The sequence below is a fragment of the Salvelinus sp. IW2-2015 genome, linkage group LG13 (assembly GCF_002910315.2).
Source record: "Salvelinus sp. IW2-2015 linkage group LG13, ASM291031v2, whole genome shotgun sequence".
Classification (NCBI taxonomy): Eukaryota; Metazoa; Chordata; class Actinopteri; order Salmoniformes; family Salmonidae; genus Salvelinus; species Salvelinus sp. IW2-2015.
Genome location: NC_036853.1, coordinates 27,503,961 through 27,531,847, shown reverse-complemented (window position 1 = coordinate 27,531,847; position 27,887 = coordinate 27,503,961). Strand labels below are relative to the sequence as shown.

General features: G+C 41.1%; 1 protein-coding gene across 1 annotated transcript in view; it reads right to left on the bottom strand.

Moving 5' to 3' along the window:
* The window catches only part of ptprfa (protein tyrosine phosphatase receptor type Fa), a 461,575-nt gene that overhangs the window by 308,846 nt on the left and 124,842 nt on the right, over positions 1 to 27,887 (bottom strand). The window contains exon 2 of the mRNA XM_070446207.1: positions 3,057 to 3,251. Within this exon, the coding sequence (XP_070302308.1) occupies positions 3,057 to 3,159 (103 nt within the window). The 5' untranslated portion in view covers positions 3,160 to 3,251. The remainder of the gene's footprint in view (positions 1 to 3,056; positions 3,252 to 27,887) is intronic.

The window sequence follows — 27,887 nt, the reverse complement described above, 5'->3', positions numbered from 1 at the left end:
CTCAGGGCTACACTAGAGTGGGCTGATTGCGTTGACACCTCGGCACTAGAACAATGTTGACTGCAAACATGCTCAACATATGTAGCAAATATGGGYCAGGCTATTTAACAAACTATCCTGTTGTGTCTTTGCTTGTGTTGGCGTAAAGTCATGGAATCCATTTTATGGAATTGGGAAGATAGCAGTTGTCTAGTGGGATTTTAGTTCAAGTTGACATTAGAAGTGTATCTAATCACATAATTAATCATCAATTTAAGATAATCTCAATCACTAGTACTTTTATCAAGCTAAGAAATGTGCAAACAATATTGCAGCTATGGCAAGGTTTAGCTGGTCCAGTAACTGGCAAGATCATGGGGTAGGCTACTGTGTGTGTCAGTAAATCTAACCTAATCTCAGGTACAATAAGAGGGTTTCACTCTACAGAACCATGCATTCTTTCTGGCAGCCCCAGCWATTTTTAAGCTTCAGCTCCTTCTCGCATTGCTAGCTGTCCTCCCTTAAAACTATAAACAATTTTTGTGCCGACAAAACATTTTTTCTACTCCTCGATGTGCAACCAAACAGAGTATCTAACTGAACTGTCAGTGAGTGGATTTACCCCCAGACACTCATCCTCCCTGACACACACACACACACACAGACACACACACAGCGGCCAGGAATATTACATTTTCTGTCTCATTAATTCCTTCTATTAAAAATCATCATAAATTTGACGTGAAGCATGTCACGTCGATTAAAGAGAGTACTGCTCCCCCCTAGGATGCTGTGCAGTAATGAGATTACTGTGGTGTGTGTGTGTGTGTGTGTGTGTGTGTGTGTGTGTGTGTGTGTGTGTGTGTGTGTGTGTGTGTGTGCCTGGATGTGCGTGCCTGTATGTGCGTGCCTGTGTGTGCGTGTGTGTGTGCATCTGCGGGTGAAGGTGTGGGTGGGTGTGTGTGTGCTTGTGTGCAATACTAAAATGGGACTCTCATGGGAAACACCCAAACAACATGATTGCATTAGCTCGTCTGGTTCATGGGTTCACCCTCTTTGCCGTCTAGCTACTTTACCTTACCCCAGACCTGACCTTCACATATATCAATCAAGAATCCTAACAAATGTGACAAGTTATTGCTTAATGCAATTGTTGGTTACGATAATGCAATCTTCTATTTCAATTTGTAAGTGTAAGACATGCACGGTAGAGCAATATGCTGCTCAGGAGTCAGTAAAATAAGACAACCCATGCTTTAGTCACCCTGGGGACACCAACAATGTTTGTTGGAGAGAGAAACAGTTGATATCCCAAGGCTAACAATGCCATGGGCAGGGGGGTTGGGGGAACAGTAGCCTGATCTTTAGTCACTGTAACGTGTGGTAGTATAAGTGCCTGGGTTTCATGCATTGTTGCATCATTACACTTCAGCCTACTGAATACTGTAATGTAGAAGCTGACAGGCTAGAGAGGACAGGTTGAGCTGTAATGTTTCAACTGCTAGATAGGTTACTAGGCTAGAGAGGACAGGGTTACATTACAGTCATATTCCTCTTTATGTCTGGCACTTGAGAGTTCTAAACGCAGTCTCAAGCATCGTCTCTATTTGCAAAGTCCCTACCATTGTCTGCCTTGTGTGCRATTAGAATAACATTGGATGGTTGAGGAGGGGTTAGAAAAACAAGAATGCTACGAAGGCTGTCTGAGAGAAACTCTCATAGAATCACTGGAATTCATTCATTCATTAATGAAGAAGGCTCAGAACGAACAAAGAGTTAGCGAGTCTTCCTTCAGAGCACAAACAACGTTACTCAGAACACAAAAGAAAACCTGAAAGGGTTCTGGGATGCTCTCAAGACTCACTGTTTCCACACGGTCTAAAGTCAAGATATCACAAGCAGTGAGAGGTTGAAAAGATTCAACAAGACAACATCTCATGATAACAATGTGAGTAAACAGCAGAGAGAGATCAGATATGTCACAGAGTCTGGCACTGCTGATGGATCACAACAGGATGGATCATTACCTAGCTAAAATCTGTTTAGGTTAGGAGGCGATAGATATAAGAGTGAACAAACGGAACACTTAGTTCAAGCAGGGATTTAATTAATTGAATGTGTCACAGCATTGTTTCCTTAACATCCTCAGTTTACAAATTGATAATGTAGGCCTATTGCCTACAGGACTTGTCTCTGGAAAATACCTCTGCAAAGCTATACTACTACAGGACGATTTAGGAGCAATACCAGAAAGCAAAACTGGTTGAAATMATGTGATTACAAACAGTTTACAGCCAGTTCTAGTGTCATTTCAACTTTGCCCGATGACCTTTTGAGCTGCGGCTAGTTGGAGGAAATGGTAAGGATAACTGGTTAATCTCTGGTCATACAAAACAGCACTTTTCTRTCTGGTGCATCTCAGGTGAAGGTATCCACAGAAAGAGACTTAGAGAATCATCTACAATATACTGTATCTCTATGGCGAATCTTCATTGAGCAAGCTTTTTAGTCCAGGACCAGGCTTAATCTGGACCTAGGAAACCAGCCCCTATAGTCTAGGAAACCAGTCCCTATAGTCTATGAAAAATACCTCCCCAAGCTATACAAAAACAGGCAGAATGTTCTCTGTGGAGGTAATATCATGGTGCTTCTGACTGTCTGCGTGGGATGATGTAATTTCAACCATCTTTCCCCACTGGGATGATTTCCATTGGCTAGTTACATTGTACTCATAGCTGGTACATCTTTAGTGAAACAGCACTGCACACTTCTCTCTGCACACTTGTCTCTGGTGTACCCAAGGTCAGACTGACCATCTGCATTTCGGGCAAATGCTAGAAGGGCTGGTCCATMTTTAGCCTAGTGGGTCTGTCTAACTTGGGTTTTTTGTGTAAAATMATCACTATCTGGCTAATTATGGGGGCCTCAAGGAAAAAAAATGGGCCAGTGTGTTAGAAATGCCAGAACTGATTTCTGGTCCCAGTCTGCCCCTGGGTGTACACAGAAATAGTATAAGAATACTATGCATATACAGCATATATCTATGGAGGTATCATAGATATGATTGTGTTACTCACTGTCTGCATGGGATGGTGATGGCAGGGCCAGACAGCCCAGGAGCAGGATAAGCACGGCCCCCCTGGCGAGGGGATATTCTGCCCGCCGGTGGTGCGGCGCCATAGTCCAGGTTTTGGCACTCCTCTCGCCTCTGTTCTCCTACCGACACTCCCACTCCGCTCGATGGCTAGGAGCTCACACAATCATAGTGACAGCTGGGAAAGGAGACAGAAGAGAGATGGGGTTAGTATTGCATGTTCATTTTGTTATTTAGCAGAAAGTCTTATCCATAGAGAGTTACAATCTGTGCATTCAACTAAATACGTAGCACAACCAACCACATAGCACAGCCATTGCAAGTCAAATCAATCACAGTCATTGCAAGTAAAATATATCACTGTAAAATAGTCKAAATGGCCACTACTTGTGCTACACAGATCTCAGTCTTACCGTTGGTTCAAAATTATCCAATAGAGCAGACTAAAATAGGACTACATACGTAGATAGGTAAACACAATGTAGACAACACAGACATAAAATGGTTCCTACAATATGTAGAATGGGGCCCCGGGGAACCTAGATACAAACACCCACACAGCAGATACACTCTGGGGACCACCGGTGACAGGCCCGTAAGGGAGAGACTTTGTGTGTGTGTGTGTTTTCCAAAACATTAACACATTGGAGGAACACATGGTTGTTGGGTCCGCCAGAAATCGTCACACACCCACCCACACACAAACACACACACACACCCACCCACACACAAACACACACACATTCGCTAGTCATCTTCAGCATAATTACTGTTGAGCACCTGCCTCTCACAAATGGACTGCAAATCACAAAAAGGAACCATGCTTATGCAAGCCATTTATGTCATTTTCTTCACATTTCTCTCAGATAGACAGAGCCAAACATTAAGTACAAGGCTGCTGCACTGCCAAGACTGCCATAGGTACAGTCAATCTCTGTTTGAAACCTGTCCAAGGCAGAGGCGGTCGGGAAGGTTTAACCCTTAACAATGACTTGGTAATGTTGTTCTTTCATTCACACAATAGTCTGAATGATTGGATTAATAATACAATAATAGAAATAGAGGAGAGTGACAAAAAGGGATTTGACAGAACGTAATCCTTTACATTCAACTTGAATAACTGAATTAGCTGAATATTGAATAGCAAATCCACTGTGTCATTTCAATGAGCTAGCTTTGCTCAAACTTATAAACGTTGGTTTAGTGGACTTTTTCCCCCCCACACCCCGTTCCTCCAATCTAAGTCTCCTTGGTGTCAAACACCATGGCAATGACCCAAATGGCACCCTATTCCCTATATAGGGCACTACTAGTAGTGCACTTAATAGGGAATACGATGCCATTTGGAACGTAATCTATGGGAAGATCTCAATTGCAAACTTCTGGTGTCCTCTCTCCTTGTCTCCTTCTCAAAACCCATTGGAGGAGAAGATCAGAGGAGAGGGCCCTCTGACCTCCTCCAATGGGTTTTGAGGAGGAGCTGAAGGGAGGAGAGAAGGTGCGAGGAGTATGCAATTGAGATCTTCACTTAATCGTTTTGGTGCCACTGCTATGCCAGTCCCATACAGCAGTTCTTAATGTCTCCACATTAAAACAGTGGTGAACGGAAAGGACTACCGCCTCGGTAGTATCAAGGGTTATTCCAGGCTCATTACAAGCCTGTATTTCTCTCAAAAGTAGTGCACAAATTTGTTTACATCCCTGTTAGTGAGCATTTCTCCTTTGCCAAGATAATCCATCCTCCTGACAGGTGTGGCATATCAAGAAGCTGATTGAACAGCATGATCATTACACAGGAGCTGGGGACAATAAAAAAACCACTCTAAAATGTGCAGTTTGTCACACAACACAATGCCACAGATGCCTCAAGTTTTTAGGGAGCATGCAATTGGCATGCTGACTGTAGGAATGTCCAGCAGAGCTGTTGCCAGATAATTGAATGTTAATATATCTACCATAAGCCTGCCGCCAATGTTGTTTCAGAGAATTTGGCAGTATGCTGATGTCAACTTTGTGAACAGAGTGCCACATGGTGGCGATGGGGTTATGGTATAGGCAGGCATAAGCTACGGACAACGAACACAATTACATTTTATCAATATACGGTGACGAGATCCTGAGGCCCATTGTCYTGCAATTCATCTGCCATCATCACCTCATGTTTCAGCATGATAATGCACGGCACCATGTCGCAAGGATCTGTACACAATTCCTGGAAGCTAGAACTGTGTACTATTTCCCATTTCTTCCATGGCCTGCATGCTCACCAGACATGTCACCCATTGAGCATGTTTGGGATGCTCTTAATCGATTTTGTACGACAGCGTGTTCCAGTTTATGCCAATATCTAGCAACATCGCACAGCCACTGAAGAGTGGGACAACATTCCACAGGCCACAATCAACAGCCTGATCAACTCCATGCGAAGGAGATGTGTCGCGCTGCGTGAGGCAAATGGTGGTCACACCAGATACTGACTGGTTTTCTGATCCACGCCCCTACTTTTTTTTTTTTAAGGCATCTGTGACCAACAGATGCATATCTGTATTCCCAGAAATGTGAAATCCATAGATTCGGTCCTTCAATTGACTGATTTCATTACTCAGTCAAATATTTGAAATTGTTGCATGTTACATTTATATTTATGTTTAGTGTGAATACAGAATGAAAACATGTTGTCCTCAAAAGTGGGTGTGTGCTTTGGATGAATGCTGCCATTCATGGAGATACAGCCAGTGGGAGGTGAAAGTGATGTCACTCCCAAGCCATTATTTTGAAGAAAATACGTCTTCCGCATCTTTGCGGAAGACGTATAATTTAATTGAGGAGGTTGACATTGCGTAGACCTACATCATCCACTTGCAACCTGACTAACTGCACATCATTTGACCTCTTAACTTCACAATGAACATGTTAATGAAAAGACGAAAAGGCAAAAAAACTAGATGTTGACTTGCATGTGAGCGTCTCTCGCTCTCCTCTTAGCATGCAGGCAAAAACTTCAATTACAGAACAAACAAATCTTTCAAACTTAAAAACGAGACGGTTTTCAAGAATTGTGACGTGCCGTTTGCTCAGTTGCTCTGTCTTCCTGTGCCTTCATCTCAAAGAGATTGGTTGAAAGCATCGCACGGCATCAACGCCATCTGCAGCACTCGCTGTCCAAAATCATCTCTCTCTCTCTCGAAACAAGATGGTGCCACTGCATGAGACCTCCTCGCTGAGACAGCTAGCTAGAGAGTCATCACTTTCATCAGAGCTTTCACATCTGAGACTTCTAACTTCATTGATTCAATAACAAACAGACTCATGAAACATACATTTGCCTGACTGTGCCTTATTGGGAGATTATCAGCCTCCCTTGAGGCTTCAACAAACACATTTAAAAACATATGACATGAAGATCAGGATTGTTGCGCCCTAATGAACACATCCCAGGTTTAGAGAACCATCTTTATGGTGTTGAAACAAAGTAGTGATGTTCGTCAGTGACAATTAGAGAGAAACAAGCACACTCACCCACACATACAAGCCATAAACTCTAATTGTAAATGACTGGGTGATGAGTTGTTGGTTTGGTGTTTGTGTAAAGTGTATAAAACTGTGAAAAATAAGTCCTTCTCTGTTCTATACAGTACCATCAGTAAGGCCATGGTATAGCATCGTGTGTAGGAGGCTACTTTAAAAAAATCACTAATGTGACAGGCAGGCTGACCTGTGAACTATGAAGTGATGCATCTACATTATGTATTCTTAGATCATATGGTGCGTGTACGCTAATTCCAGACAACATGTTGTTTGAGTGCATTAAAGGATTTCAGGGAAATGATAGCCACACGCACACACACACACACACACACACACACACAGAAACGCGCGTACACACACACACACAGACAGAGAGAGAGCCTCAACCAGACTGGACTGCTCTAAAACCCACTCATCCATTCACCAGCAACTTGTTTTATTGTTGCTAGTTTGATCTGTAATCTTGTTTAATCCCCATATTGCAAATTGACTGCTTCATATCTGATAGTGTTACCATTTCAAACCGTTTGTTAATTAGAAATCTCTACTGTAGGCCCATAGAGTGGATCTGTCTACTGCTCAAATGCTGAAAGGAAAAGTAGCCTAGTACTCTATAAATGTATCAGTGCTTTATATTTCAATACATCATACTTAAGCCAGCACTTTGATACACACTATATCTGATTATGACAGCGTTGCCATTTCATAGCCTTAACTMAAATACAGTATATATCTGGGCCATTCATTTATGTAAATGAAATACCTCAGAGATAACACAGGTTGGGTGATATCTGGAGAAGTGGTCCTTTATGTTCATATTTCCATGAAAGCTGTACACCAGCAGGGTACAAAGATTGTCTTATAAAATGTTATAAAATCATTTGTAAACCACAAACACACAGACACACACACAAAAAGACACACACACACACACACAAAGACACACAGAGAAATTGAGATGATGTGTGCTACTGATTGAACTCAGCCAGCAGCTCCTGAAGAGGAAGGTCACCGTGGTTGGCACAGTTAGAAAGAACAAGCCTGAGCTCCCCCCTGCACTCTTCGCAACAAGGGGGAGAGAGACCTTCTCATCAAAGTTTGCCTTCACCCCACCACCACTCTAGTTTCTTACCTCCCAAAGAGGAACAAGAATCTGGACCTCCTGAGCACACTGCACAAAACAGCTGAGACCAGTGGTCGGGAGGACAGGAAGCCAGCCATCATCCTGGACTACAAACACAACAAAGGAGGCGTAGACAACCTGAACAAGGTGATTGGAACTTACAGCTGCAGGAGGATGACTGCCCGCTGGCCCCTGGTCATCTTCCATAACGTCATTGATGTGTCCTCATACAATGCCTTCGTGATATGGAACAAGATCAACCCTACCTGGATGCCTGATAAGCGGAACAAAAGGAAGGTATTCCTGGAGCAGCTGGGAAAGGCACTTGTAACCCCACACATTCAAAGAAGGGAGCGCCTCCCCTGCACAGCAGCCTCTATAGCGCTTGTGAAAGCTGTTCAGGGGGCTGAATCTAATCTTGATCCACCTGAGGCTGCAGCTGGGGCAGGCAAGAGAAGGACATGCCAATTCTGCCCCCCCAAAGAAGGACTGTAAAACAAATACTATGTGCTGCACATGTGAGAAATACATCTGCAAAGTCCATGCACACACACTTGCTTACTGTCCTACATGTGCTAATTAGAGTTGATTGTTTTATGTTCTTCACGTTTTTGTTTTGTATCTATTATCTTATTTTATTATCATTTATTGTTGTTGTTTATACACCTTGTGGGTGTGGGCAATGGTTAAAAAAAATGGGAGAAGACTCGTATTTGGTAGTTGAATTCCTCATTGTACAGTATATAAGAATATATCACTATGTTGCCAAAAAAGTTCAAGACTGTTATTGATTCCCTTCATAAAATGCATTCAAAACTACTTTCTGCACATTTCTGCTACTTTCTTACGCTATACAAGTGTGATCTCTTCCTAAAAAAAAATATGTTTACACCTATGCAGTACCTGTAGCAATAATATGAATAATAATAATCAATTATGACAGGTGTGTTATAATAAAAATGAGTGGTGTCCACTGATTAAATGCAGTCTTTCTSCATTGTGAAGAGGGAAAACKCAGATATTAAAAGTTTGTGATGAATGACAGGTTGTTTCTTGATGCAAAATAGATTGTGGGTTTAAAATTCAATTAAGCTGCTTTATTTTAGGGGTTTAGTGAAGGCGGGTCTTTTTTACCCTTAGGACAAAGGGAGTATACAGAATGTTAAGACTACATAAGGGTTAAACCGATTCTATATGTTAGCTTAGTAGAACCCCAAATAGCAAAATTATCCTTGGTTTGACCATTATAAAACAACCCCCCCACAGAAAGGTACTCTACACAAATGCCCTGTGTCTATTTCAGATCGCTGATCTGTGTATCTATCATATTCAATTAGGTCAAATAAGAGGTCAAATGAAGTCAAAATAATGAGCTTCAAATTTGCAACACCCTGCAACTACTTAGAGCATCACACACAGTGCCCAAAAATAGTAAACACAACTGAAGACTACAAATACCCTGCTTCTATGTCAGATCACTGAGTTTCCCTATTCCTTAAAACACCCCATAACTACTACTTAGAGGATCACACACAGTATCAGTCAAACACTACTAGAGACTGAAGCTAAACTAACTCTTGTGAGTTTTCTGCCTGCTTTGTTGTTTTGTCTCAATGACACCCTGTGACGACTGGTGGTTCGAGAGAGCCCAAAGTCAAGCGTGTTTACAGCTGAATGCTCTTTGGGGGGGGACTGATATCTTTTCCCAGCAGATGGTACAGGGTTGGGAGGATGTGACTCCCCTAGGGAGAATCTCTCTCTCTCTCTCGCTCTTTCTCTCTGGAGGACAAACCATCTCTAAAGAGGTTAAAGTCTCATCCTCCACAGCACAGAGAAAGGAGGATGATTTAGTGAAATGCTAGGCTATCTGAGATCCCACAGTAGCTCGATTAACATGGTACATCTTACATTCCTGTACAGTCTACTGATACTCCACTTACTTACGTCATTGAACCCCATTTAGCAGTGAACATATCAACAGTAATAACGTCAGAGACACTGTGGGAGGTGAAAGACAAATCAGGGGGGGTAGGGAGTCTAATTCCCCACAGCACAGAGAAAGGAGGATGATTCAGTGAAGAACTTCACCCACTAAGCAGTTACAGTCCTGCGACGTCTTTTGGACGTCTTTTTTTGGTCCTCACCGGACCAGCTGTCTTTTTGTGTGTAGTCCAYGGATGTTGATTCTTGGTCCGGTCCGGACCCAATCTGAACCAATCATAATGTCTATTTGGCCCAAACATACARGTCTATGTTTGGTTCAGATTTAGTCCCAGGGATGTTTATAGATCGGCAAGTAAGGGTGCTCTCGAGRGGCTWYATGTRCTTTACCATTCGGCCATCAGATTTGCCACCAATGCTCCTTATAGGACACATCACTGCACTCTATACTCTTCTGTAAACTGGTCAACTCTGTATACCCGTCGCAAGACCCACTGGTTGATGCTTATTTATAAAACCCTTTTAGGCCTCACTCCCCCCATCTGAGATACCTACTGCAACCCTCATCCTCCACATACAATATCAGTTCTGCCAGTCACATTCTGTTAAAGGTCCCCAATGCACACACATCCCTGGGTCTCTCGTCTTTTCAGTTCGCTGCAACTAGCGACTGGAATGAGCTACAACAAACACTCTTATCTCAACCTCTTCATTCAAAGACTCAGTAATGGACAGTCTTACTGACAGTTGTAGCTGCTTTGCGTGATGTATTGTTGTCTCTACCTTCTTGTCCTTTGTGCCGTTGTCTGTGCCCAATAATGTTTGTACCGTGTTGCTACCATGCTGTGTTGTCATGTGTTGCTGCCATGCTATGTTGTTGTCTTAGGTATCACTTTATGTAGTGTTGCGTTGTCTCTCTTGTCGTGATGTGTTTTGTTCTATATTTTAATTAAATGTTTTATTTATTTTAAATTCCAGCCCCCGTCCCCGCAGGAGGCCTTTTGCCTTTTGGTAGACCGTCATAGTAAATAAGAATTTGTTCTTAACTGGCTTGCCTAGTTAAATAAAAGTTAAATAAAAACGTATGCTTGTTTGGGGCCAGAGCTCATTAGAATAATACCCAGCATGCTTTGAAAGTGTTTGTGTTTACATTTTGATCATTCAGCAGACGCTGTTATCCAGATTGACTGACAGTCGGTGCATTCAACTAAGGTAGATAAACAACAACATATCACAGTCATAGCAAGAAAATWAAAAAATSTGTAACCGTTACTGAGAATGTTGTTGTAGTTGAAGTGGTCAGTTTGTTTATTCTGTAGATTSGATTAATTMTAACATAATTTRTCTCAGTTTTAAAGCTTTTMAAAAAGACAGATGGGAGGACTAATAAATATTCTGTTGTATTCTTCAATTGGCTCTTCTTCCCTTTTATTGTTGTTATCTATTGCAAACTTCATTGAGAATGTATGTGCAGTTGAAATGTGTCCATAGAWTCAATMACCAAAAAAAMACATATTTTTAAAGTCTGMAAATTATGTATTTTTTATGTCTGGAAAATATGTATTTTCAACATCCCTATAAGGGTKATTTTGCTTACTGGGCAGTATCTCAGATTTCATTTATTTATTTTAAGCCTTACTTTACCAGGTAAGTTGACAGAAAACATTCTCATTTACAGCAACGACCTGGGGAATAGTTACAGGGGGTACTAATACATTTAGCGGGGTGCTCCTACATGGTCTACTGGCTGTCTACTSCAGTGAAACCCCATTTAGCAGTTGAGAGTTCTAAGCAGGTGTGGGAGGGTTCTTTTTATTGTGATTAGTCACCCACATCTCAGTCTGGTGTCATTTACATTGTGCTAATTGGAATGTTTTGTTTTATAGAGATTATAGAGAGACATATGTAGGCTTAACTTTAATGAATGACAGTGTGGCAAAKACACACAGCAAATTGGCCAGTGTTGATTTCTGTGTAACATTTCTAGTGTTTATTAAAGAGTGATATTCACTCTGTAAGAGTGAAATTAACACTCTGTGGTGTAAAATAACCCCCAGTGTTGGTGTTAATAACAAGAGTTACTGTTTTTTAGGATTGTTTTAATATGTGTTTTTSCATGTACATTATGCTACACAAAGATAAATAACATACATTTTAGTTAGTTAGATTTATTCCACCTGTTACTGAAATGGTTGTTCCAGTTTAAATGGTTTCGGMAGTCTTCTCATCAATATTCCTAAGCCTGATAGTAATTTTGAATGCAGGTTGCGGGTGAATAAAATTTCAACTGTTGGATATCTTAACTCTGGCTGGATTCCAATAGGAATTACACCACACTTTGCAAGCCAGCATAATGCGACCTGCYGTCCTGATGTGGCCTGTAAACAAGGAGTTTAAACCTAGGCCATCCAAGTAAGGCTTAAWTATTCAAGTATTGAATTGTCTTAGTTTAATTTTAATGATAGCGTTCACCTGGAAAATATGCAAATAAGACTTTACACCATATAGTTCTAAAACAACACCCACAAATGATTTACTGTAACACTACAGGTGTAATTTTGTACACTGAGAGGGTGTAACAGCATCAGCACTGAGCAGATTGAGTCTGTTTTACTCTTAACCAAGTGTTATGTTTTACACTGTAGGTGTTGGATACACTGAGTGTACAAAATATTATGAACACCTGCTCTTTCCATGACAGACTGACCAGGCGACTGCTATGATATCACCCAAAGGACATCCAGCCAACTTGACACAACTGTGGGAAGCATTGCAGTCAACATTAGCCAGCATCCCTGTGGAATGTTTTCGACACCTTGTAGAGTCCATGCCCTGACGAATTGATGCTGTTCTAAGGGTGCAACTCAATATTAGGAAGGTATTCTTAATGTTTTGTACACTCAGTGTATTACTCTACAGTAGAGCTATGCAAACACCACAATCAAGTTAATTTGAACACTTGAAGAGTTGAATGGGAAACACTGCAACAGAGTTAAATCTTCCCCATTTACAAGTGTTTTTCCACCAGTTCAGTGGGAATTATATGTTCACTGAAAATAGTGTACATTTAACACTTTCCCGAGTTAGATGTACACCATTGAGTTTGCTGTGCCCACTGAGTTTCACACGCTGATAAGACACACTTTCTCTGATACACAAGTATGAGTTGGACGCCTAAGTCTCCCTAATGTCCAGTCCAGTCTGTAATGCATAACAAGTATGACCTTCTACTACTAGATCATGAGTGTGTAACCAACCCTCTGAGAAAAGGTTGGTGAGCATCTGAAAGTCCTACAGACACACATGGGAACCTAAACACAGAATTAATGCAGAATATGAACACATTCCCTTCACAAAACAAACCCTTCTGCTCTCGTACAGGTGTGCTAATGAGTTGTGAAAGGGTTGTTGGAGTTTTATAAGAGGGATGTACTCTCTTCACACATCCAACAGTCTCTTGGAAGGAGACCGTWGCTGAAAAGACAGGCGGGAGGACCAGACAGCATAAGAGTGCTCCCATACTTAAGAGAAATATGGAGGGATATGATGTGGGGTGTCATGAAAAAGTAGGGGTCCMTCCAGCAACCCTTATTTAAAACAAGTACCGCCTTTTATTACCAACATCGGAGAAGGCGTGTTTGCAGAGGTGCGTCGTTTATATTGCGAAAAAGCTACTCTACTGGTGCCAAAAMTTGACTGTAGGGTGTCAGCAACTACACTGAACCAAAATATAAAGGCAACATGCAACAATTTCAAAGCTTTRACTGAGTTACAGTTCATATAAGGAAATCAGTCAATTGAATTCAATTAATTAGGCCCTAAGCTATGGATTTCACATGACTGGAAATACAGATATACATCTGTTGGTCACAGATACCGTCGCATAGAGTTGATCAGTTTGTTGATTGTGCCCAGTGGAATGTTGCCCAGTGGAATGTTGTCCAACTCCTATTTAATGGAAGTGCAAAGTTGCTGGATTTTGGCGGGAACTGGAACAAGCTGTCATACACGTCGGACATTGCTGCAGGGACTTGCTTCCATTCAGCCGCAAGAGCATTAGTGAGGCCAGGCACTGCTGTTGGGCGATTAGGCCTGGCTTGCAGCCAGRATTCCAATTCATCCCAAAGGTGTTCAATGGGGTTGAGGTCAGGGCTCTGTGCAGGCCAGTCATGTTCTTCCACATCGATCTCGACAAACCATTTCTGTATGGATCTTGCTTTGTGCACAGAGACATTGTTATGCTGAAACAGGAAAGGGCTTTCCCCAAACTGATACCTCAATGTCAGAAGCACAGAATGGTCTAGAATGTCATTGTATGCTGCAGCGTTAAGATTTCCCTTCAATGGAACTAWTGGGCCRTGCCAGAACCCTGAAAAACAGCCCCAGACCATTATTCCTCCTCCACCAAACTTTACAGTTGGCACTATGCAGTCGGGCAGGTAGCGTTCCKCTGGCATCCCCCAAACACAGATTTGTCCTTTAGACTGCCAGATGGTGAGGCTTGTGTGCGGCTGCTCACCCATGGAAACCCATTTCATAAAGATCCTGACAAACAGTTGTTTTGCTGACYTTGCTTCCAGAGACAGTTTGGAACTCGGTGGTGAGCGTTGCAACCGAGGAKACACAATGTTTAAGRTCTACGCACTTCAGCACTCGGCGGTCCGTTCTGTGTSCTTGTGTGGCCTACTACTTRGTGGCTGAGCCGTTGTTGCTCCTAGGCGTTGCCACTTCATAATAACAGCACTTACAGTTGACCGGGGCAGCTCTAGCAGGGCAGAAATGTGARGAATTGACTTGTTMCAAAGGTGTTATCCTATGATGGTTCCAGGTTGAAAGTCACTGAGCTCTTCACTTAGACTATTCAACTGCCGGAGATTACGGAGTGCGATATGAATAAGGTGATGAATAAGGTGCTCAGAGTAAACTGCCTGCTACTCAGTCCCAGAAGCTAAGATATGCATATTATTAGTAGATTTGGATAGAAAACACTCTGAAGTTTACAAAACTGTTTGAATGATGTCTGTGAGTATAACAGAACTCATATGGCAGGCAAAAACCTGAGAAAAAATCCAACCAGGAAGTGGGAAATCTGAGGTTTGTAGGTTTTCAAGTCTTTGCCTATCCAATATACAGTGTCTATGCGGTCATATCGCACTTCCTAAGGCTTCCACTAGATGTCAACAGTCTTTAGAACCTTGTTTCAGGCTTCTACTGTGAAGGGGGTGAGAATAAGAGCTGATCGACAAAGGGGTCTGGCAGAAGGCCATGAGCTCAGTCAGGCACGCGCCCCTGAAAGATAGCTGCGTTCCTTTTAATTTCTAAAGACAAAGTAATTCTCCGGTTGAAACATTATTGAAGATTTATGTCTCCCGGGTGGCGCAGTGGTCTAGGGCACTGCATCGCAGTGCTAGCTGCGCCACCAGAGTCTCTGGGTTCGCGCCCAGGCTGGGCTGGGTTCGCGCCCAGGCTCTGTCGCAGCCGGCCGCAACCGGGAGATCCGTGGGGCGACGCACAATTGGCATAGCGTCGTCCGGGTTAGGGAGGGTTTGGCCGGTAGGGAGGGTTTGGCCGGTAGGGATATCCTTGTCTCAGTATGTAAAAATGTAATAAAATGTATGCACTCTACTGTAAGTCGCTCTGGATAAGAGCGTCTGCTAAATTACTAAAATGTCAAATGTAAATGATAAAAACATCCTAAAGATTGATTCTATACATCGTTTGACATGTTTCTACGAACTGTAATGGAACTTTTTGACATTTCGTCTGTCCTGCGCCTCGTGAATTTGGATTTGTGAACTAAATGCGCGAACAAAAAGGAGGTATTTGGACATAAATTATGGACTTTATCGAACAAAACAAACATTTATTGTGGAACTGGGATTCCTGGGAGTGCATTCTGATGAAGATCATCAAAGGTAAGTGAATATTTATAATGCTATTTCTGACTTCTGTTGACTCCACAACATGGCAGGTATCTGTATGCTTGTTTTGGTCTCTGAGCACTGTACTCAGATTATTGTATGGTGTGCTTTTTCCGTAAAGCTTTTTTGAAATCTGACACAGGGGTTGCATTAATGAGAAGTTTATCTATAATTCCATGCATAACACTTGTATCTTTTATTAATGTTTATTATGAGTATTTCTGTAAATTGATGTGGCTCTCTGCAAAATCACCYGATGTTTTGGAAGCAAAACATTACTGAACATAACGCGCCAATGTAAACTGAGATTTTTGGATAAAAATTTGAACTTTATCGAACAAAACATACATGTATTGTGTAACATGAAGTCCTATGAGTGTCATCTGATGAAGATCATCAATGGTTAGTGATTAATTTTATCTCTAACTCTCTATTTTTGGTTTTTGTGACTCCTCTCTTTGGCTGGAAAAATGGGGGTGTTTTCTGTAACTAGGTGCTGACCTAACATAATCATGCCATGGTATGCTTTCGTCYTAAAGCCTTTTTGAAATTGGACACTGTGGTGGGAACAAGTTTAACGTTAAAATGGTGTATAATACTTGTATGTTTGAGGAATTTTAATTATGAGGTTTCTGTTGTTTGAATTTGGCGCCCTGCACTTTCACTGGCTGTTGTCAWATCGATCCCGTTAACGGGATTTCAGCCGTAAGAAGTTTTTAAGCAATGTTTTTTTCTGGCCACTCTTCCCAGCTCTGTGGAGTGTACAGCTTAAAGTGGTCCTATCGACAGATACTCCAATCTTCGCTGTGGAGCTTTGCAGCTCCTTCAGGGCGGCCCTCTCTTGGCAGGTTTGTTGTGGTGCCATATTCTTTCCATTTTTTAATAATAGATTTAATGCTGCTCCGTGGGATGTTCAAAGTTTCTGATATTTTTTTATAACCCAACCCTGATCTGTACTTCTCCACAACTTTATTCCTGACCTGTTTGGACAGCTCCTTGGTCTTCATGGCGCCACTTGCTTGGTGGTGCCCCTTGCTTAGTGATGTTGCAGACTCTGGGYCCTTTCAAAACAGGTGTAAATATACCGAGATCATGTGTCAGATCATGTGACACTTAGATTGCACACAGGTGGGCTTTATTCAACTAATTATGTGACTTCTGAAGGTAATTGGTTGCACCAGATATTATTTAGGGGCTTCATAGCAAAGGGGCTGAATACATATGCATGCACCACRTTTTTAGAWTTTTTTMWATCATGTTATTTTTTTCATTTCACTTCACCAATTTGGAKTATTTTGTGTATGTCCATTACATGAAATCCAAATAAAAATATTTTTTATTTACAGGTTGTAATGCAACACAATAGGAAAAACACAAAGGGGATGAATACTTTTGCAAGCCACTGTAAAAGACCGTAAGTACACAAAATAAAGCAACCACAAATATTTAGCAATGGAGCACGTTCTGATTGACCAGTAAGGTGCCAGGCCTCGACACACCCACAACTTGTATATTCATCAAAACCCAGCCTTAAGGTGCCACCGCCTGCTACTGTGCCCATCATTTTGGTTGTGAAGGTAGCAATAATATTTCTTACACTAATTACAGCCCTAAGCCCTCATTCTCAAAGATACAGAGAGATCTCTGGAAATAGAATAGTGCAATAATCTACATCGCTTTTCACACCACAGATAAAGTGTGAGGATAAAGAAGTTTACTTTCAGTAAAGTATGGAGCAGGGAGCTGGGGCCACTGTGGTGTGACTGTTGCTGCCTTGCTTTGCAGAGGGACCAGTAGGAATCAGGCCCAGTTAAGCACTTCTTCTCTACACCACAGTGGCTAATTACTAGAGCATAGAGACAGTGGGAATGTATCCCAAATGGCACCCTATTTCCATATGTAGTGCAATGCTTTTGATCAGAGCTCCATTGGCCCTTGTCAAAAGTAGTGCACTATGTAGGGAATATGGATCCATTTGGGARTCACACTGAAAGAGCATGCCCCTGAGTTCCCTTGAAATATTATGGGAGCGAGCAGACGAGTCTTGGAGGACATGCTATCACAACACATTGCACTGCCAAGCCCAGCCTGAGACTGAGCCTCAGCTGTCATAAAATATTTATGAAATAACTTTGCCCCCAGTACAAAGTATTGACACACAAGTTAATGGTGTGATTACACTAATAAGGCTGAAGCAGGGAGGAGGATGGAGGGAGGGGAGAGAGGGACAGTGACAGGGAGAGTGGTAATGAGAGAGTCATGGGAGGGAGAAAGGGAAGGAGGGATGGAGGGGATCTGGAATGTTGCAGGATGGAGTGGCAGAGAGAGAAGTGGGAATGAGAGAGTGGCAAGAGAGAGGTAAGGAAGAAGGGAGGAAGGGAGGGAGGGAAGGAAAGAGGGACATAAGAGAGTGTGAACTAGTCATAGGAAGGAGGGCTGGAGGGAGAGAGGGATGAAGGGAGGGAAAGAGGGAGGCTCAGTGGGGATTCATTAACGTGATCCAGGCTACATGCCATAGCTTCAGGAAAGCAGTCTTAGTCTATGCCCCAAATGCCACCCTATTGCCTATCACTATATAAGGTATAGGGTGGCATTTGGGCTGTAGCCTGGGTCCATGTCTGAGATCCTCTGGCTGGTCTCATTACGACGACTGTCACGGCCAGTTGCATGGCCGTTTTGATCTCTTCCTCTCATACTGTCCAGCTGAGCAGTGCAAAAGTGGATCACTATCTGCCTTAACAGTGTCTTCTGATCGCTTTCACACTGCCCCGGTCTTAAAAAAAACAGGACTAAGAGTCTGGACAGACAGAGGGGTGGGGGATAGAGTCAGTATCTCTTTTGAGATCCCAGCCCTGGTTGGTGTATCAACAGGGAGAGGGGGAGAGAGCCAGGCCAAGTCTGCATATACTAGGGCCAGGCTTTGTGGTCTCGTGGTATTTTGAGGTAATAGATTCAGCAGCGGTCACACTAATGTAGGCCTGACTGTGAATCTAATGTGTTTCAATGGAGCTCAATGTGTGTGGTCAGGTGAAAGTAATTAATCGGGTCACTTCTGTTGTGTTGCAATCTCAGAGCATTATGTAGGTCTACAAATCCACTGAAAATGTAAATTGTATACACTTCTATGCAAATTAAGCAGGACAGTATGGGTATGAAAGATGAAGTTGCCTCCYTGTATTTTTTTACATGCTAATGTTGATGCAGCTTCTCTGTGAGCTGCTGTAAGGGAGGATAGTCTACATTTTAATAGACATTTCAGATGTTCTTTTTGTATGCCTTAATAACCCCTAAACATTCGGTGGGTGGAGAATAATTCCTTAAAGTCAGATATATATATAAAAAAGATTGGAGACAATGGGGTTAAAGACTGAGTAAAGTAGGTCTTGGGTGAGTCATCTCAGACAAATTATACACTGAGAAATGCACATAGAGCAAGCTTGCAAAGCTTGAATTCTTRCAAATCACTACACAATGGTGAGAAATATATGTACAGTATGTTGAATACTTTAAGCCAAGACTACAGAAAAACGACATTAAGACGTGATGGCTGGTAACAATTCACACACATTTCCACACCTCTTAACCACAGATGCTGAAGCAAGCGGGTTTCTTTCCCTTGAACATGTACAAAAAGCTTGTGAAGTTGTCTGAGCACTCCACAAGTGAAGCATGATTTATAGTGTGACATAGGCTACATCCCAAATGGGACCCTATTCCCTTTATAGTGCACTACTTTTGACCAGAGACATATTGGTCCTGGTCAAAAGTAGTCCACTACAGTATATAGGGAATAGAGTGCCATTTGGGAAGCAACCACAGACTAAGTAAATGAACAAATGAGTGACCCATCGCTTCCAGCAGCCTCAAAACGCTACATAATTTTCATTTTGATAGTTGCAGGCAGCATTGCTGAGTAGTTATATACTTCTTCCACACTCTTTGAATGATCTAAACTACCAGAAATAGCATAAATTACCTGCCAATATTTCTGCATTCCAAATGGCACCCTAGTCCCTATACAGATGTAGTATCTTAATTGAATCATCCTGTTGCAGGAGAACGTTCCTAGTTATTTTAGTAGTTTATTTTTAGGATTAAGTTTGTGACTTACAAATTTCAGATAGATTTTCCCTTACAAAAAATGTATCAACCCCTACAAAAATGTAAATTAATTATAATCCACATTTCCTGTTGATGCAGGGTAATTTTCCTGCTGTAGCAAACTGGCTCAAATTAAGATCCTACATCTGTATAGTGCACGAGATTTAACTAGAGCCCCATGGGCCCTGGTCAAAAGTAGTGCACTATAAAGGGAATAAGGTGCCATTTGAGACACAGACCAAAATGTAAAGTCATCTGCTAGAGCTGAAGCTTTACTCTGGACATTCACGCTATTAGTTGCTGCAAATCAAGTGATGACTAAAAATCGACAGTGACACAATATTAGCAGAAATGTTTGGCAAAGAGTGCCTAGAGTGCAACACATCTTTCATTTCATTATGTATTCATTGTAAATACTTGGCAGTTGTGCTGAGTTAGGGATACTGGGACAAGTCGTACTCATTTGTGACGTACGCACACACACACACACACACACACACACACACTCTCTATCCTCACATTACATCAGTTTCTACTGACCGTATGCAATAAAATGGTATAAGGCTCTAAGATAACGGGAAATCATCCACATATGGAGTACTACTTCTGCTCCAAATGAATGCATTATGCAACTCAAACAATTTCTACTGTTGGGTGAATGAATGATGTTAAAACACAATGGAGGGTATTAAGAGCAAATTGTGAAAACAATCAGCTCTAAATTAAACGCTATTGTTTCGTTTGGCTGCTTATTATGTCTCTGTCCTAGTCACTTTATCAGTTCAGGAGCCCCAAACACAAATATGGTGTATGTGAAMGATATCAAAAATGGCTGTGTTATCTGTACATTGTAATTTCTTTACAATACTCCTTACTCCTGCTTCTACATCTGCACTGCTTGCTGTTTGGGGTTTCAGGCTGGGTTTCTGTACAAGCACTTCGTGACATCTGCTGATGTAAAAAGGGCTTTATAAATAAATGTGATTGATTGATGAAGCGATAAATACTTTCACACACGTTTGCTTTACAAAGGTAAAGGTCACTGCATTGATTATTGAACGACTGACTGCGATATTTACTTCCATTTACTGGCTGCACTTGAAGCTTAAAAATCACATAAAGCTACAGCTTCATCAGGTGCATCTGAAAATCCCATTCATTAAGGACAGGCACAGATCAATTTTCTGCATGGACAGTGTCGATGCAATCAAGACGACCGACATGCCATTCTTAGATTAAAACCTCTAACGCCAAAACAAAAGGCTGCACGGTCAGCTAATATGCTTTTGAATATTTAATTTCAAGGTTTTGAAGCTTTGACATTGAAAATCGAGACAACATTTTTTTGGTCTGCAATTTTGGTCTGCAATCTCCCATTCCTCTCAAGCTTAAGGTGACTCATCAATTGATGCTTTCAAAAGATCAGGAACCAGTATCCAGGTGAAACCAAAAAATATTTTACAGCTAAGCCAAAAAGTGTTGACCTGTCAGTCTACCTGCAAATCTGTGGCTCAAAACCACCAGAAATACGCAAATGTTAGCAAAATAATAATAAGATTTAAAAAACAAAAAATAACACTTAAAATAACTAAATATGTACATATTTACAGGGTCTCTCTGCTTTAGGCTGCTACTAGGGTGCCATGGCCAATACAGTGCCTTCAGAAAGTATTCATACCCCTTGACTTATTCCATATTTTTCTGTTACAGCCTGAATTCAAAAAAATTTATCTCACACATCTGCACACAATACCCCATAATGAGAAAGGGAAAATATGTTTAGACATTTTAGCAAATGTATTGATAATTAAATACAGAAACYTCTCATTTACATAACTATTCACACCCCTGAGTCAATATTTTGAGGAAGCAGCTTTGGCAGCGATTACAGRTGTGAGTCTTTCTGGGTAAGTCTATAAGGGCTTTCCACACCTGGATTGTGCAACATTTTCCTATTATTCTTTTCAAAATTCTTCAAGCTTTGTCATATTGTTTGTGGATCAATGCAAGACAACCAATAAAAAGGTATTGCAATAGATTTTCATGTAGATTTAAGTAAAAACTGTAACTCGGCCACTTAGGAACATTCACTGTKTTCTCGGTAAGCAACTCCAGTGTAGATGTGGCCTTGTGTTTTAGGTTATTGTCCTGCTGAAATGTGAATTCAACTCCCAGTGACGGATGGAAAGCAGACTAAACCAGGTTTTCCTCTAGGATTTTGCCTGTGCTTAGCACCATTCAATTTTTTTTATATCCTGAAAAACTCCCCAGTCCGTAACGATTACAAGCATGCCCATAACATGATGTAGCCACCACTGTGCTTGAAAATATGGAGAGTGGTGCTCAGTAATGTGTTGTATTGGATTTGCCCCAAACATAATACTTTGTATTCAGGACGAAAAGTGAATTGCTTTGGTACATTTCTTGCAGTATTGCTTTAGTGCCTCGTTTCAAACAGGATGCATGTTTCAGATTAATTTGATTCTGTACAAGCTTCCTTCCTTTCCCTCTGCCAATTATGTTAGTGTTGTGGAGTAACTACACTGTTGTTGATCCATCCTCAGTTTTCTCCTATCACAGCCATTAAACTCTGTAACTGTTTTAAAGTCATCATTGCTCTCCTGGTGAAATCCCGGGGCGATTTCCCTTCTCTCTGGCAACTGAGTTAAGAAAGACACCTGTATCTTTGTAGTGACTGGGTGTATTGATACACCATCCAAAGTGTAATTAAAAACTTCACCATGCTCAAAGGGATATTCATATATTTTTTTACCCATCTACCAATAGAGGGGTTGCATACTTATTGACTCAAGTCATTTCAGCTTTTCCTTTTTAATGTGTAATAATTTCTAAAAACATAATTCCACTTTGACATTATAGGGTATTGAATGTAGGCCAGTGACAAAACAAATCTAATTGTAATACATTTTAATTCAGGCTGTAACACAACAAAATGTGGAAAAAGTCAAAGGGTGTGAATACCTCCTGAAGGCACTGTATATAGATATGGGCACAGATGGGCATAATCTTTCCCAGGCACATGTACAGTATGTACACACACAGGCACACATGTCACATTGCTATGCTGTGCTGAATGGTCGTTAAAAAAGGACAATTAACAGCGGTACCGCATCACCATCAGATTCTAGTGTCCACGAATCCCCACAAATGGAATTGCCATTCCATTTCATTCTAACAGCAAGAGAAAAACAAAGTGACAGTAATACCAGCCTMCCACTTACTAAAGAGACAGTATAAAGAAAGAGAGTTGCGTATGATTATGTGCATGTGTGTGTGTGCGTGTGTTTGCTATGTGCATGTTAGTGTGTGTGCTTCGCGCCAACCTGTCACTCATTTGTTTAGAGAGCCATGCTGTCTCAATGGGCGCCCCGGGGAGGGGCTCGGCTTCGGCTCGGCAGGTCTCCCCTCAATCACACTCTAGACTAAAGGTTAGCCGCTAGCGGTGGCCCTGTCTGTGCCGAGTCCCAAATGGAACCATAGTGCACTACTTTTGACCAGYGCCTAGTGCATTATAGGAAATAGGGTGTCATTTGGAATGCAACCTGTCTGTCTGCCACATATACACTGTAAAACATTTCCTGTAAAATTGACAGTAACTGGCACCAATTCCCCAGTAATTTATTCTACAGTACAGTTACTGTAATCCATTTTACATTACCAAAAATATTTCTGTAATCTAATATACAGTTTATTACTGGAATTACCCATGAAGTGACATAACACCAAGTGTTGTTTGCAAGTTTTCATTTTTACATTGACATTTTGGTCATTTAGCGGGCGCTCTTGTCCTTAGCAACTTACAGTCAGTGCATTCAACCACGGTTGATAAAACAAACACATATTACAGTCATTGCAAGCAAAATGTTTCTGTAACTGTTACTGAAAGTGTTGCTGTAGTTAAGGATACACTGGTCTTCAAAATAATTGTCATTAAAACAAGATATCATATGATATATCTCTGKCCATCTCTGGATAGTGCCAATATAATACTGAGATATCCACGGTAACTTGATGCCAGAGCAAAGAACTACAGTACAATACAGTAACTATTAAATAGAAAGAACATTTTGACCGTATTTTACTGTAATTACAAGGGATTAGAGCAAGCAGGTTATGTGTAGGCATTTGCATATTAATTAATTATAGTTGTTCTATATCACATACATTTCTAGAGACCTGATCAAAGGTTTCAAACCTGTCCATGATTACTGGGGYAAAAAACAGATCAAATTTGTCATGAAATGGTCAGATTCTTATATAGATTTAATTTGTTTGGGAACTACTAACACATATTTAATTGGTACAGGACTCTCACTAATGGGTGCAACAAATATAGCCATTTACAAGGCATGCCTTAAAATACGAGCCAGCGATTCTTTCTCCTCCCACAATATTTCTCCACAATGCACCATATTTTACAGTGCCCTGTAGTAAATGTATAGCAAAACCGCAATACAGATACATTATTGTTGAATTGTATTCAAAATACAAATCAAAAATTGCTAATTGGTCAAAAGTATTATATATTACAGCATCCCAACCTATTTTTGGTGTTTTATATCACTTGCACGTTTGGCCATAACAAAGGCTTCTAAACTGACATTAGCTGGTTCCAAAAGCTTGTCCAGTGATTTTCTGCTGACATTTAGAAAGTTTGCATAGAAAATAGATGTGACAGTTGCCTGCTAGGGTGCGTTTCCATTTAACTAAATTGAGTCGATAAAAACAGCTGCACTTAAATGACGTCACACGTACAACTTCTTTTGTTGTTGCAAAAAGCTAGTGCTTGAAGTGCAAATTGAGCATTAATAAACTGGCGACAGCCTGTATACCCTCCCACCTATTTGTTTCATGTCTCAGGTAGCCAACGAACCCCAGCATGTATAGAATGCAATAATTTACAAATATTTGCCATATTCTAATAATTCTCCTGTCATCATATCACTAGTAGTGATGTTATGTTTGATACTGGAGCGCCGAGGCATGAGTTGAAATCTCTAAGCAGCTAACTTCGAAGCAGTGTTCCGATGCATGTATCACTTTATCAGAAGGATGTCGTCAATGACGTACGAAGCTTCGTTTGATCACGTGCTTTTTCAAACTTTTTTTTTTATCCCACTGATTTCGCTGCGGTTCTGGTGCTTTCTTGGATTAATCTACTTTCAAACGCTAACCTCTACTGGATACCGTACTTACACATCTAGTTAGGATTATGTACATGTATTTACACCTGACCAGTAGTTTAGCAAGTAGATTAGGCAACTTTGGAACAATCAGGATRGTGAGGGTGTGACGTCAAATCCTGTTGAAGGCACACTATTTTGAAAATATTGAAACCATAATTTCTGCAATGTTACTCAAAAATGTCATTTTTATTTAGTATAGTATAAGCTTCTGTCTTAAGCTTCCTAAATAATGCCATAGATTTAATTTGACAAAAATAGTAAACTTGTAAGATGCAAACCTGGCAATCCAGTTATTACAGTGTTTTTGTCCCTAGGACCCATTTCTCAATACTTAGGCCACTTTTTCAAAACTCTTCACACAGTCCCCCTTAAACAAATTTCAGCTTGGCACAGCAGTTAATTTCACATCCAAAATGCACTAAAACTACCAAAACACTCCATACATGTCTCAAATCAACTCAAAAACACTAACAGGTAGCATTACATAATGTTTCTCTTTTGTAAAATGTATTTACTAAACAAGAATGACACCTCTCTACTGTTTAGAATTCACTGCAGTATATGTTACAGGAATMAATCAGACATGATGCAATATGCTTCAATATGTTTTATGTCATTTTTTGGCATTGCGTGATTCCAATATCAAGAATTTGGATATACACCACCTACCAATACAGTTATAGTAGCAATGCTAGTCAACCCTGTCTTCTGCATTTGGCCACAGGTTCTCATCGACATCACATCTTATGTCATCTTGGACAATACACCTAGGAAAGAATCTTTTGGCATGCCTGGTCCATCCCCGGRGATCTTCTGCAGATACGTACTGTATGTCCAGGCATCCAGCATTCATTGCGTCCAGGAGGGACATTTGATCAAGTGGATGGTGGTCATAAACCTTCCACCTCCATGAGCAAAATAATTCCTCTATGGGGTTGAGGAATAGAGAGTAAGGAAGGAGGAAAAGTGACATCATCCTGGTATCGGCTGCAAACCACTCTGTGACTGGACGGGAATGGTGAAATGCCACATTGTCCCATACAATTACAAACGTTGGCTGATTTCGCCTCATTGCAACCCTTTCCTCACCTGGCACAACCCTTCCATAGAGGTCATCCAGGAATGAAATGAGACGCTCGGTGTTGTATGGCCCAATTAMCAGTTTGTGMAACAGCYATCCATCAGAYGATATTGCTGCACACCTTGTGATGTTGGCACCCCTCTAGCCCAGGACATCCACTATGGCTCTTTTCCCAATCACATTCCTTCCTCGCCGCCGTGTTTTGGCCAAGTTGAAACCAGCCTCATCCACAAAGATGAATATGTGGGGTGTTTGCCTGGCTTCAATCTCTATGATTCTCTAAAATAAGGCAACATAAGAGCTATTATGGTAGCTTACATTATTCCTAAAAACATGCCATTGTGTGCCCCTGCGCTGTTTGGTTAGGTTCAAAACCAGTTCAGCATTTTATAGTCATCTTACCTGGACATATTGGTTCCTGAGTTGCATGACTCGTTCAGAGTTCCTCTGGCTGGGTCCATGTTTACATTACAGTATAGCATTAGTCCTAAAATGTCCCCTTTTGTATAGATGGTAATGAAATTGAAAGACTAACACCTGGGTAGGTGTTCAGCTACAATGGGAATCCGCTGTGGCTGGTCTAATTGTTTTTATAGTATTTCATTTTTTWMATTTTAAATGATGTATTGCTGTAGAAATGTAGCAAATTGCTGTCTTATTCAATTTTGTGTTATCTTAGGTTTTGAACTTAAGTTGAACAGTTTTGAAAAGAGTATGTAAAGATGTGCTAATTGGCCTGGAGGTACATAGAGTTTTGGTGATGGTCGTGTCTGAGTGAGAAAATAATGAATGACATTTGAAAGATGTAGTCAATAAACATATTATATGCCAAAGCAATGGAAAATGATCCACAGTTTAGCCCACATAGACTGCTGTTGTGTTCACTGTGTGAAGAGTTTTGAAAAAGTGACCTAAGTATTGAGAAATGGYTCCTAGCGATTGTAAAAAACMGTAAAGCCAATGAATTACCGCTGTACCACAGAGTTTTGATGAAATCAGTAGTGGAAAAAAGAATGTTGATAATCACACATTGATATTTATTGCTGACCAACAGATGTCACTAATGTGTATTGTGAACAGATAATGAAGAGCAGAGTAATTCACTTATTTTTGACACCATTAGCTGGAAAGCCTCAATGCTTCAAGAAGCTTCATTTCCCCATCACGGTCCGTGCCACGGTGAAACTTGCTCTCCTGGAGATCTGAAATAACTGGATGGTGAAACTTGCCAGCCGACCAGAAAAGCAAGGCGAAGCAATTCAGGCATCTTTGAAAGTCAGGACAATCCTTGTCCTGCAAAGAAACATGATTTTTATAGTTGATTTTGCAAGCAGTAGGCGTTTAAAATCAAACGTGAAGTGGAGCTTTATAGTAACTCGGTGACATCATGTGCCCCGCATACCATCAAAACGATTCGGCAATCATCATTTATTCAAAAAACACAGTTTCCATCATCTTTTGAAATAAAGACAAAAAAATCCAGCCCTGTCGAATGGATAAAAATMTTGATCTTTAGAAAATGTCTCCTATATCTGCCATTTTCATTCTACATGTCACAATGAATAATTTTTGTGACATTGCTTTTGTCAAATAAACCTGGGTTAATGGTAACCTGCCTAGAGAATAGGGCAAAACAGATCTAAAGGACATGGTTAGCCACTCAACTGTTAAAGGTTTGCAAATTGCAGCCACTCTGATCTGCCCTCAATATAAATGTAATTGTTGGGGAGCCATTACCACATATCACTTTAATTGTTACAGGACTCTCAGCGAAGGGTGCAACAAAAAATAGATACACACCACAGTGAAAAACTTCAAGACCACACCACGCGTTGGTGGCACCTTAATTGGGGAGAACGGGCTCGTAGTAATGGCTGGAGTGGAAGGGCAATTGTCTCAAACACATGGTTTC